General features: G+C 39.4%; 1 protein-coding gene across 7 annotated transcripts in view; it reads right to left on the bottom strand.

Annotated features, from left to right (window-relative positions):
• Window positions 1-11,617, bottom strand: part of nfat5b (nuclear factor of activated T cells 5b) — a 36,485-nt gene extending 24,868 nt beyond the window's left edge. For all 7 annotated transcript variants that reach the window (XM_039610581.1, XM_039610586.1, XM_039610590.1 and 4 more), the window contains exon 1: window positions 11,343-11,617. In XM_039610581.1, coding sequence (XP_039466515.1) covers window positions 11,343-11,415 — 73 coding nt within the window. In that variant the 5' untranslated portion in view covers window positions 11,416-11,617. The remainder of the gene's footprint in view (window positions 1-11,342) is intronic.
• Window positions 11,618-14,360: the final 2,743 nt, after the last annotated feature.

The raw sequence follows: 14,360 nt of genomic DNA, 5'->3' as shown, positions 1-14,360 counted from the left end.
ATGAGGGCCAAACCACACATCCACAAGTCATCTTTGAAAGCAAAGTAGGTCACTTATCATATTTATTATCTAAACAGTACCACAATGGAGTCTGTTTTACTGTCAGCAGATACTACTGGAAAAGAAAATAGTGACAATCTGACTGAACTTAATGCTCTTAAACCCATCTACCTTTAGCTCTGTGCTTACAAGTGGACCCAAAAGATGAAATGGTCATTCAACTTAATCTGGCAGCGTGACTTCAAAAAGCAGTGGAATTCAAACTATTTGCAGTGAACGGCTCACACAAAGGCTCGCGAATACAGCACGGTCGGCTTTGAAAGTAAGGCTGTCACAATATCAGATTCTTACCGTTTAGTTTGTCAAATTTACCCTAAACCTGGTCAAACCTTGTTTTTAAACAAGTCAATTATAGAATGTGAGATTAGGGATTCTTATAACCTTGCAACCTGGGTTGCAGTAATGTCATATGAATCTATAAATATTTATATGATCAGGGACAACTGACACAACATATCTATGTCTGCGTAGATGCCTCTCAGTTGCATCACCGTCATACACACATAGTGTGGGTGAATTTCAATTCTAACCAAATGTGCAAGGAGAATCATATTACCCATTATTTTGTGCAGTGTCACTGAGACCAGCCTGCGCAGCCTGTGATTGGTCGGCAGACTCAAAGACACCATGACATTGCTGAAAGGCCTGTCACACTGGCCTAGAGACCGGTCAATAACCTCATGGCAACGCAATCCTTGCGACCCCCAGCAACCACTAAATGAGTGACATTCACATTTTACTCACATATGTGTGGTCATCGAGGATGTTTTAATGTTTCTGAAAAACTTGGAGTGTTATCTATTGAAGGAAAACAAAAAGACTTTTATAAAAGGTTCATCTTCAATACCAGTGCATCATCATGATGGTGCCACTTGAGAGCCTAACAGACACACTGTGGCAATTTTACACATAAAACGTGTATATTTACATCTACTAATACATGTACACGTTTTGATTGTCCTGCGTTTCCAAACAAATAGGTAAATTTTTTGAACTGACAAGGAGTCCAGAATCTTTTCTTACCGACGGCATGTAGAATTTACATTATATGGACAAAATCAGTGTACCACATGCAGATTACAGAATACCTTTACGCTCGTGTTAATTTCAGAGGAGGTTTGGAGCTCTGCAGTTATTAAGTGAGCAGAACACTGGTGGCTTTTATGCACCATTGGCCTTACAACTGGGGGACCTCACTCTTAACTGTAGCGGTTTACCACTTGGTGGCCGAGTTGCCATGGTTTGCAATCACTTACATCCTGGTTCATCGTGGCATCCTATTTGCATAGCTGAGTACTCGATTTTACATATCACATATGCACCCCTTTGCAACCTAAGTGTGTGGCCCATGTGTGTTCACCTGAATTAAAATACTAAAAGTGCAAACACTAGCCGAGAGAGTGTTGGAAATAAAATTGAATTCATATTCTTTATGAGCCAGCTGTAACATACTAAGTAAACTTATCAGAGAGTGATGGTATATACTCCTGTAGAAACTGCATGTCTGTATATCAACCTCTTTCTTTTCACCCTTCGAAAAGAAAGAAAAAAGAAAGAAGGAAAAACGTGTTTTATTTGCAATGTCGCAGAAAATAATTACTTAAAAAAAAACAAAAAAAGATCAAACCACAAAATTTCCAGTGAATTCATGTCTAACTGCTGATGAGAAGTTTTCCAAGTCCCAGTTTCCAGTGAATCAGAAGAGGCCACACACACACACACGCACACACGCACGCACACACACGCACGCACGCACGCACGCACGCACGCACGCACGCACGCACGCACGCACGCACACGCACACACGCACACACACAACGTGTGATGTGGTAAAACAGGGATTTCTGACAGGTTCACAGGAAAAGTGATGAGGCAACAGGAAGTGTCTTTGAATATACTGACAGACAATTAAATATGTTCACAAGGGTGTTTAAAAAAAAAAAAGGAGGGGGGGGGGGGAGGGCAGCACCCTAGCTTCTTAGACTGGAACAGTCACTATCAGCAAGACCTTCCCAGTCTATTTAATATAATACTATCCTGGACTACCCTGAGACTTTTTAATGCAACAACTCATTTCATAATTAATATAAAGTATGTATGCACGTCATAAAATCAGCATCTGTGAGCAAATGATGGAGATAATGATTCAAAGATACTAATAAATCTCCATTAGCACAGAGCCACTGCACGTCGAGTGTACTTAATCTATTATGTCAGATATAACATTATGCAAAAACAGCTTGTAGTGTCACAAAGGTCTAGTATTGGAAACTCTGTGGGCTGATTTCTGATGGAAGCTGTTGACTCTAATGATAAGAAGGGGGAAATAAACGTTAAAAAAATAATAATCTGGCACTGAGACAACATTTAGAGTCCACTGGGAAGGTCTTGAGGTGCACTAAATCTACACTGAAAAAGTCCAGAATGTAGGACTAGCTGCTAATACCAATGTTTTTCAGAACAATAACTGCTTTGAATTCTTATCCTAGGTCTTGTAGATTTTATTTCTTTGTAATATTTTCAAGATTTCTATTGACAAACTGTTGTGAGACAGCCTGTAGACTAAGCCTATAACTTTACCGCTTATATAGGAAGATTTACTTCCAAAAAAGGATTGAGAATGAGTTGTCAGGCAAAAGTCACAACAGCATGGCAAAGATTAATCAAACTCCACTATCGCAAAATGCAGTTTGCTCTGGCAGGGTTGAGGCCACTAGTTGAAAAACAAAAATAAGGGGTGATATTGGGATATTGGAACTTGTGTTGAAATTTGAAGTTTGCATGTTAGTCTAGTTGCCTGGACATGCAAAGATTGGCACCCAACAACAGCTTTTGATCCAGAAGCCCTCTTTATGTAATTTCTGTTGACTCCTAAGGCTAAAATTCCTTCCAAATAGCATGCTTACTACTCTGCCCCACGTGCTCAAACAGGTTTACGTCAGACTGCACACTTAAGTCTGCACCTTTATTCACTGAAGAGGAGAAAAAAAGTTGCAGACTCATATCTGTTGCTCATTGTTCGAGCAGGCTGTGGCTTGTTGATATGGTGAGAAATGAAAATTTTTTTTTCTGCTAATGACCTGGTATTTGACTCATCAAAAAAAAAACAAAAAAACAAAAAAAAAAAAACAAAACAAAACTCTGCCAAACTAATAAATAAAGGAGTGGCAACAGGGACTGCACAGATTATACAGTAATAATGACATAATAAAATGCTTTTTATCATTAATACAATGATGAATGAGTATGGCCTGCATAAGGAGGATTAGTTCTATACAGTATTACAGTTTTTACAGTCGTATGGTGAGACCAGGTTCACTGTATCTTGTCTTGTCGTGTATCAAGGGAAATATTTTTACTGTGTATGTTGGGGGGGGGGGCAAACCTGACCTTTGATTTAACAAGAAACTATGGCAGGGCACCGCAAGGTTAAAAAGACCATAATGCAATCAAATAGATAAGCAGTGACTTTTAAATAGCTACCGAATGTTTTCAAAAACATGCAGTTAGCAGCCTTGTGACCAGATGTCACACTCTAGATGTTTAAGATTTGATTTTATCATAAAAAACTGACACGATTAATGATTATCCAACCTAAGTACACTGGTTTATTTTGCAACAGACATCGTCTATATAATAACATCATTATACTTTTATAATCAGATTTAGTTTCAAAAACTCAAAAAAGTGTAGCACGTCTTTATCTCTTTGAATTTTGTGGAATAATGTGGGGTTTAAAGCTGAGGGCAAAATTGTTGTGGTAAACCACAGACGAAGTAAAAATAATGCCAAAGTATAAAAAAAAAAAAAAAAAAAAAATGTTTTCAATGTCAGAGTGGAAAAGGAAAAACTGTTTGGTAAGGTCACACAGGTCTGGAGACCCATCAGTATCTAGGGAAAAATGTGTATGCCCCAACCAGTAAGCAAGGGTTTCCTGAAGACTGGTAACAGTTTCACCTAGCAACAAACGACAAAGAGGTTGCTGCATCAAAAACCTCATCAAAGTCAATGCACTACAGCAAACACTTGCTAACTAACCACTAAGTGGTAGTGAAACTTGAAAAAGTGTGACCAAACCAAAGACAGAGATTTTTCCCTTGTGGTCTTTAGGCCTGCAAGACTGGGACTATAGAAATTGATTTCACAGCAAGCGTTCACAACTGGTGGTTGCCAGGCAGTCACCAACCAGTGTCTCGATTTGTGTGACTCGGGCCTTAATTTTTCAGATAGTCCTTAAGTTTAGTGGTTGAGCCTTCTAAACCTTTCATCACATTACTATAAACAGTAAGAAAAAAAAGGGGGGGTAAAAGGGGGAAAAAGCTGATACTTTTGGTCAGGGTTCTATGTCTGATGCAAACAGTGTTATCAGAGGGTGAAGACGAGCCTCCGTGCAGATGTTTGCATGCACTCCAACTTGTTGTGTTTGTGCAGACGCTACTCTAAACACTGCGCATGCATCTGTGTGGCGTAAAAAGTATATTCTTGGCTTCACTGGATTGAATGTGGGCCAAGTGAGAGTGCACAACAACAAGAACAAGCAAGGATACAATCAATGAAAGGATACAGGAGGACATCAATGCTCCAGTTCATTCCAGCACAAATTACCTGCCAGTCTGCTGGGGAAGCCAGATGACTCAGAAAGAAGAAATGAAAACACAGGATACTGGCATACCACAACTGCTGGCTTGCGGGGTGGATCGCTTGAGCACTTTGTGACAAAGAATTCGTCATTACTGAATGTTATGAAATACCTTTTTGTGTGAGGAAACTCAGAGCTGTGACAAAATGTGTCAAACGCAGGAGAAAGAAAAAAGGCCTCGCTAATGAGATATATCCCTTACAGGCATCACAAACCTACAACAGGATTTTAAAGCTAAATGACAGCAGCTATGCTGTATCAGCAGGGGAGGGGAAAAAAAGAAAGAAAAATAAAAGCTCAGAGCATATATCATATGTTCATGACCAAGTAACGTTTCTTCTACTTGAACTGGCTTGCAGACCTTGACACAGCCTCAGATTCACCTTTCATTTCATTTGGTGCAAGGATATTAACAAACGGCTACAGATGTGATTAAACTGACTCAGCGCTGAAGGAAAATTGCCTTAGCTCTGGCTCTGGATCTGCAGGAAAATAAAACCATGGATGCAGTTCAAAGTCTCAAAAGAGAGCCACATGTGCAGTCTCAATCAAGCCCAAACAGCATGCGGACAAAAGGGGGGGGGGGGGGTAGCAATTTCAATTTGATGTATTTATACAGCTTTGGTTAAAATGTAGAAATCCATAAGGGCTTAGAACAACACAAGATATTACTATGTACTGTGTGAAACTGCCTGAAAGAAAAAGCCCAACCCTAAATATACGTGCCAGCAAACATGTGTGAACACATACATGAAGTTAGTCAACAGGTCCTTTGTGCATGTTATCATGTTTCAATAGCACTATGTTTAATGCCTCGCTGCCAACTGGTATTGCAACACCACCCAAAAAAAAAAAAAAAAAAAAAAAAAAAAAAAAAAAAAAAAACCTCCAAGGTTGCATTATATGAAAACTGATGGGATGATAAATGTGCTAATTACAGCTAGCTAATAAAAGCATCATTCACACAACCAACATGGTGCAGTAACTGTGGGCTATAACAGTGGTCGGAACAACAACGCAGCAAGACGACTGCTGCAGGACAGTCAAACCACTTTGGAGAGCGGTCCTTAAAGACCATTTGAATCCACAGCTCTCTGGCACTGTCTCAATAAAAACTGAATATGATAAGCTCTGTGGAGAAGGGGTTTGTTGTAAGGTTGGTATATCGGATTACTCAAAGTACGTGTTTGGGTTTTTGATTTCAGTGTACATTTAAAACACCATACTCTAAAGTAAACACGTTTTGGGTTGCTATTTGTCTATCAATTGGACAATAAAGTCTTTTCTTTTCATTATTTGTTAATTATTGTAAACTGACCACTATGTATTTATACACAAACACTGACTGGCTTGATAGGACCTTGCATGCACATTTGCTTTATTTAGAAATAACAGGAAAGAATTAAAAAGAAATAAATAAATGTGTGAATTCAATTTAACAGTCTCTTACTTTGAACCAGAACACAACACACACACACCTTGCTTACAGCCTAGTTATGAGTTTCTGACACCTTAAACTGCCGCATGTCACCTGCCAATGGAAAGAGCACGGCAAGCCAAGATTCACCGCACTCAATATTTAATGTCTTCGCTCAGAATCATCTTGCTTGGGCCAGAAACGCAAGGGCAGGCTGTAAGATGTCACAGGTGCTTTGGGCTTTTCACAGAAGAGTGTTGAGAAATATTCTCCAAGATCTGTGCAAGCAAAAATGTTCAGGCGCTATGCTCGAGTCCTCTTCCTGTTACTTTGCATTGGAAATCCTGAACTCGGGACACTACAGTACAACGGACAGGACTCTGTGAAACATTGGACACAAATTAAGTGGGACAAATACAATACAATGCTCCACTTTGTACCCCACTACTGTATTTTTCTCAGAGTTATCCTGCTGCACAGCAACACCTGTCTGGTAGATAATCTCCCTTCAACTGCTGAGAGCAGCAATTCATGAACACAAGTAACCTGCTCACCTAAAATAGGCCAAGGAGACAAAAAAGTCTTTACTTGATTACTTATTAAAGGCCGGTTTCTGGCAGAACGGAAAAACTTTAAAAGACGGGTATAATACTTTATAAGTTCCGTGATTTCGGCAACTTCATTGCACGTCGTAAAACCTATAAAGGTGCGCGCAAAACTGTCGAATTGCAGTTTCAAAAACTAACACTTTTCAATGTCTATAAAAGGTATTTGTAACTTTGGAAACACACATTTTTTATATATGTATGACACAAATGTGATACTAAAGTTATACTAGTGCTAATTATTACAAACGTGCTCGTTTTTGTGAAATATTTCACTCTTTTTTTAAGGATTAAATCTCAACACGGCTTTTGTGTTCAATGCAATACAACAAAGGAGATTTTGGAGATCTATACGTATAGCAAAAAGTAGTTCAATAGTTGACCTCAACAATCATACACACACAAAAAGACACTTTAGTATAAACTTCAAGTGCTCTGATTGGTTAAAAAGCTCATATATTGATTTTCCACAGCCAAAACAAAGTCACAAGTGTGCAGTAAATACCAGAAGAGGCGATATTTTGACCCGACACTGATTAGACTTCTTATTGAAGTTTGGTTAGTGTTAATGATTGATCAAAGAGATTTCAAAGAAGGTAAGTGAGAACACTTGGGCCGCATTTAGATGTGAGTAATCTGAATTACTTTATGGCTTTTTAGGAGCACTGAATGAGCTCATTAACAGTTAACCCTGAAGATGAATGTATCGAGCACTAGCATTTGTGATTTATATTACAATAGGAGATCGTATTTTACTAGAAGATGATCATAAAAATGAAATGTTCTCCATCTCTCCTAACTCTTAAACAGCTCACTACTCCAGACTAAACAGATCTCAACTTTAATAACAGTGTTGCATTTCTTCTATTTTAAGGGCAAGACTGCAGCTACTTTGGTAGTATGTGCAGAAAGAAACAGTTGCACAGCCATGTCATGTTTAAACAGAGACACTGGGGGAAAGAAGACCGAATATGCCATTAGTCCAGATGCCTGTCTGTCTGCATTCCTCTTTCGCTAGTGGACTCTGATCTACTTCTTCCTTAGATTAGTCAAGTTGCCAGCTGCATGTAGCTTTGTTCATAACAATTAATATCATAAAACACTTCCAGGCCACAAAAGACAAACAAACACCGCCACTAGCTCTGTGAACATGGCTAGGCCTCAGAGAGAGTATAACTACAGGAGTAGTAATTTTGTAGGCCGAGGTGCCATAACTGGAGCTTCAATGGCCTTCAGTCAAAATAAACGTTAAGGTCCTTTGAGACAGAGTCAGTCTGCACATTATACAGCAGGACCGACATAGAAAACTGTTATGATAGGCACTTATAAATGGCAGAGGAAGAGGGGTATGAGTGAAAAGTGAGAGGATTTTACCAGTAAGTAGTTTGTAGACATTCCCCATTTCACCCAGTTTCATAGGACTCCTATTGGTTGTCTCCTCCTGGCTTCGCAGACTGAGTGCACGCAATGCAAATTGTGCTCACAAAGCTGTGTTGAATATTGTAAAGCTGAGGAGGAAATCCATGTCATGTAATCAGCATACTGCTGGTATGGTGTCATGCGTGATCTTATCATGACACCTGGCAAACTTGACACACGAAAATATATCAACAAGTGCGACGGTTTAAAGTACGTCAAACAGGTCTGGGTTGATGTTAAAAAAGATGAAGATTGTGAGTTACCTTACTGTGCCTTTCACCGTGTTCACAACGAGCTTAAGTTCCCAAGACCACTGACTCATGAGTTTACCGTTCATTTACATCTCCAAATACATGAGTTTAGAGTCCACAGATGGCGACGTGTCTGCGTCAGAAACATTCAGAGTGAAGCGCCAACTCTTAACGCACTGCTTTTTCAGACATTTCCCCTCTACGATATTGTTTCTTTTGTCATCAGATCTCAACAAGCTTTCAAGGCAGTCAAATATTTCTAAGCGCATGCCGCTAAGTTTGCTTAACACAGCAGAGTCAATATTAATAGAGTGCTATTTAAGCCCAGGTTTATACACAGAGCAACCAGCAAGGTAATGATTGACCAGGCTTTGGTCGTGTCAATAGAAAAAAAAAAAAGAGAAAAAAAACTATGTCAAGATCTGAGGGTCTTACAATTGTTAAATGGGACTGATAGAACACAGAAGACCCATAACATTCTTCAACCTTAATGTGAAACTGGTGGAGAGACATTTTATTACATCCACTAACTTACAGTCCATCAGTAAAAGATAGCAAGCAGTCTTATCTTGAGTGCTATTGTTTATTGAATTTCCTTTACATTCTCTGTCATAACAGCAAGCTAAAAATATGTTCCTCATCATTTTTTGCTGTTTAACGCAGCTTTTCTATTGTTTTAAATGGCATTTATTTTCTTACTCATCTTACTCCATCTTGTCTTGTCTGAGAAAGGCATATTACAGATAAGCGTTACTTTAAAAAAACAAACAAAAAACAAAACAAAACAAAAAAAACAATAACCAGCTAATAATTCCGATTGACAGTATATTTTATTTCTGGGCTGGGGTACGACTTAAGCTGATGTTAAGGAGTTAAAAGATAAAAAAAAACAAATCAACTGTGGAAGAGTGGGCCTTATCAGGACCATACCCAACACAGGTTTAAAAAACAAGTTACCACTGGCCTTAATCTCAAAGGAGTTTCAGCTGATTTATGTGGGACATAAGAGTTCACAGTCTAGAGTTAGGAGTAAAAAGTTCAATTATAAAATTGACAGCAAAAATAAATTGTTCTCCTATTATCCTTGTGAATGACTGGAAATGATCAATGCTGCTTAGAAAAGTGTTGAAGTAAAATTACCTTTACTTGAATACTTTTACTATATTTATTATCACTTTTCTCTTAGAAGAAACTGTCTAAAAATGAGTATTTAGAGCAGTCTGAACTTTGTTGATTCACAGCAATTACTCGTACATGTGGTGGCCTTCATGTTAAACTTTAGTACTGTTTAATATGAGCAGCCAGTGCAACATATATTTGGTAAAATAAAAGCAATACTGGGTTAAACTTGTTTACTACTCCATTAATGGACTCCTGAATCTAGGTAAGCAGCTGATGAAAAGGTGTTAATATTCTGGTAAATATGCTAGGGCAGGGAGAAAAGGCAGAGGAGGGCTTCATTGCTGCACATTTCCAGCGATTGAGCCAGCGAGATGATATAACACAATTTGTGAGCACCCATTTGGGTAATAGTTTCAAAGTTTGACACAAACCAAAACCACAGCACGACAATTTGAATTGTGGAAGCATTTCACAATTCTGGACAGAGGTTGCAATGGAAGCACGACACTAAAACATAACACCTAAATCTTTACATTTTTCAACTTTTTCTCTCCAACTTATTGCAAAAAGTTTGTACAGAAAAATGATACATATATTTTCAGGCAATGTGTCATTATTGCATCTTATCTTGAGTCATGATCGTTTCTCTTCACGATCAAGCACAGTAAGGTTGGGTGTTGAATTCTGCATCACGACTTTCATGTTTAAGAACATGTTTTTCAGTCTAAGATAATTCTAAAAGAAGCATTTGTCAGGAAAATTAGTTGTTGATTTACAGAATTACGGCATTTTGGTTTTATGTTTTACAAAGACCCATAAATTAAATCACTAATTATATTATTATCCCATCGACTCAGACTTTCAGGTTAAAACTGGCAACAGATTTCCAATTAAGATTCTTAATGATGCAAAATTTCCGCAGGAGCATGAATGAAGCCACCCACTTAATTCGTTTGCTGGAACCCACTGCTATGAGAAAAAGGTAGCATACTATTCTTAACCTTAAAAACTGATATTGGCTTTGCACACCCCCTGTTGGATGAAATCACTTCCAAAAGATATTTCTGCATATGACAGTTTTGGGAGATATATTTTTCCACTTTTCTCGCGTTGGTATCATGCAAAGCAGCAAGCCCCCACATGTAATTAACAGGATACCAGAAAATAACGCTTTTTTTGTTTTGTGTTTTTCAAAATTTACACGTAATTAAGCTCATTTAAGTTAGGCTATGGTATGTAAAGGCTTGCATGAGGCTCTCACAGTTCATGTCCATGATCCCATTACAGAGTCACTTTGGGGGCAGTGCCCTGCATATGTAGTGCTTCAGGGGGCGGGGGTCACTGATGGCCTATTCAAACAACCCACAGAACATAGATATCACTGTTTTCCAGCTGCCAGGGAATTGGTAAACTGGTCTGACCGGTGTGCATGCAGCTGCCCAGGGCTTTAGTTTTGAGAAAAGATAATAATAATTTAAAAAAAACAAAAAACAAACACTGCTTCACGTTGCTTCAGGGTCCACACAGGACATACATGAAAATACCTTTAAATTCTCTATAGGGGATTCAGTACCTTATTTTGAGCAGGCGCTTTAAAGAAGATGGTTTAAAGATGAATGAGAGTGAAGGAGAGCGTTCAGCCACCGCACAAAAAAAAAAAAAAACCTCCAAAAAACACACACCCACACACGCACACGCGCGCGCGCGCACGCACACACACACACACACACACACACAAACGCGGCAGGCGGTCAGTCGCACATGTAAACTCCGAAAAGTGCCAAATGAGAGTGACAAGCGAGAGAGAAAGTGAATAAAAAATTGCTTACCTTTAGAGTACAAGGATCTGGGCGAATTCAGGTCGAGGTCCCCGCTGAAAAGGGAGATAAAGTCAGAGGGCATTGCAATCCCTCAGTGTGAGGAAACCGGACAGCGTCGCGTCGCTAAAACGTTTAATTGTTTCTCTGTGACGAACAGAAAGCCCCAAAACTTTGAACCACACAGCGGTCGCAACTAGCGTGAGAGTGTCCTTAGAGCTGGTTAACTGTCCCTGCCGCCACTCTGCTGGTGAGTACCCCCTCCGGCTGCCAACGACGCATGTTTGTTGTCAGCGGACGAGCCGAGATCACTGGCTCACGCGGATAGCCACGCCCACCGCCGTGACGCAACACGTAAAAAGTGCCGTCGGGCATACGTAAGATCGTTGGGAGTTGTTGTGTCCCTTACCAGAGACACGGGCGTTTTATTTATATGCAGATTAATATTCCCTTCATTATGTGATTTAAATACTCTAACTTTACGTTTCCAATAATACTTGCATACTACGAATGCATTTATTTTTTGTAAGCTACACTGTAAAGATGTCTAATTTTATTTTAAACCCCAAAACACGTTGCGCCAAAAATTGGTCCACCCCAAGATCGGGCTCCCCGACACAAACAGAGTAATATAGTGTACGCTGTTAAGTGCCAGGAGGATTGCCAGGATTTATACATCGGGGAAACCAAACAACCTCTGGCGAAGCGGATGGCACAACACAGAAGAGCCAGAACTCCGCAGTCACACCTACGGGCCAGTGGACACTTTTTCACTGATGAGGATGTACGCATCCTGGACAGGGAGGAACGCTGGTTTGAGCGGGGAGGCCATTTACGTGAAAAGGGAAAGACCATCTCTGAATCGAGGAGGGGGCCTAAGGGTACATCTTTCACCATCTTACAATGCTGTGAGTGCAGCCAATCCCCAACTCTCTGTGAATGGTACTCATGGTCTTTGATCAGTGGGCTTTGATCAGTGGTTGTCGATCACTGGTCATGAGAATTTGCATATTAATGATCAAGAAACTGAGCTCCCAGCCCATTGTTCCTTCAGTGGAGCTAGTTTCAGTCATTATGCAAATGTACTGTTTATAAGATTGGGGAAACCTGCAGTCAGCTTAGATTGAAGAAGTCACGTTTCTCCCACTGAAAACGCTAGGTCCAGATAAACAGAATCAACTTTTGAGGATGTCTAATTTAACTATTTTAGACTTATATTGCACAGACTGAAGAAATTCGTGTCTGAATGTGGAGAATATGAATGCGTGTAAAACAGTTAAGACAGCATATGAATAGAAAATAGTATAGATTAATAATGGAAATACAAGCGAAATGTTTTGGGGAACCTAAAATCCAAAAAAAGAACAGAAACAGCAACCGTACTGTATACTGTGCAAAATCTGAAAGTATAGACTGAAAAATGAATAAAATGTTCAGTGTAACATGATATATTGTACGTTACTGAACGGAAATGCAGCAAAACAATAGCAAGTAAAATATGGAATGAGTACAGTATAATTCATGATATCTGATGAATACTAACAACTTTCACAATATCTTCTTCTTTCAGCTGCCTTCAGGTGTGACTACAACAGGTCACCTGCCTCTATCTTACCCAATCCCCAGCATCCTCCTCTGTCCTCCAACTCTGCCTCCCCAAACCACACATCATAGCAGGTCTCACTAACATCTTTTAAAGCTTCTCTTTCATTTTTGCTCCTATCCTTCTGTCACAAATCACCTGTGACATTTGTCTCCACCTCACCTGCATTCTCTTCGTCACCTCTCATGTACTGTCTGTTGCCTTGGATGACTGACCTCAAGTATTTAAACTCATCTGTCTTCCCTACCTTTACTCCTTGCAGTCTGGCTCTCATTCACACTCATGTATCCTGTCTTGCTTCTACTTACTTTCATCTCTCTTCTCTCCAGAACATACCTCTACCTCTCAAGGCTCTCTTCCAACTGATTTGAACTTTCACTACAGATCACAGTGTCATCTGCAAAGAAAAAAATCGTTGTCCATGGAGACTCCGGCCTAACTTTATCTGTCATCCTGTCCATTACAGCTGTGATGGAGATGATCTCTCATGTAATTCTAACCCCATCTATATGCAAATTGTTGTATGATGCGCCCAAAAAGCTTTCCAGGTTAGTTTTATCCTATCCTTCATCAACCTCCTCTCCCACTATCTCCAGATTGTAGGCTTCTGGACTTGATACAAAGTAAAAAGTCCTTAGCATCCTCTTACGTTTGCTTCCAGTCCTGAGGTCAGCCCTGTAGTGCCACAATTCAATTCAAAGGTTTAAAATCAAGCCTGGTCAGCTACAGCAAGCACACAGCACCTAGGGAACCTTCAGATCATCAAGTCATCAATACCGTTGCTGGCATGTTTTCAAAAGACACTTTGACATTCTTTCAAATGTAATATTTGATTCTTTTTCTCATTTTAACTGTTTTGGTGTTGTTGGTAAAGTCCCAGTGACAGAGGAATTGTCTAAAGCAGTCTGTATCCATCTGTCTATCCATTTATGGGTTATAAATCTCACTCAAAGAGCTGAGACAGACAAGAATTACATCTGCAGGTGATGTAGAACTACCAGTTATCCCAGACTAGATGACAGGAGAGAAAGAAAATTTGACTTTTATATTAATGCACATTAGAGCAACAGAAGAATTTCAGTTGTCAGGTAATATGAACTGCATTCTGGTATTTATGGTTCACTGATCTTTTGATTTTTACCATATGCACTGTGTGGAAAAAGACATTATATGGGTTTAGTGTCTTAAATTCCCTTTTTTGTAGCTGGAATGGATGGAACTTCATGCGATAACGTCTTTAAGAGGTCTTGAAGATGCTATGAGCAGTCTAAAGAACCTGCACGTTAACTTGAATGTTGTTTTTAACAAGTTCTGTGTTCTGCTGTCTTGTGTATGTTGTCTAAACTTGTGTTATATGAGATACTCTCAGAGGAATTGGTCATGGGGATATAATGCTAAGTACAACACAATGCTCAGTAAATTACTAT

The sequence above is a fragment of the Oreochromis aureus genome, linkage group 1 (assembly GCF_013358895.1).
Source record: "Oreochromis aureus strain Israel breed Guangdong linkage group 1, ZZ_aureus, whole genome shotgun sequence".
In the NCBI taxonomy this organism is placed as follows: Eukaryota; Metazoa; Chordata; class Actinopteri; order Cichliformes; family Cichlidae; genus Oreochromis; species Oreochromis aureus.
Note: the sequence above shows the minus strand (reverse complement) of the source record. Positions and strands in the feature narration are given on the sequence as shown.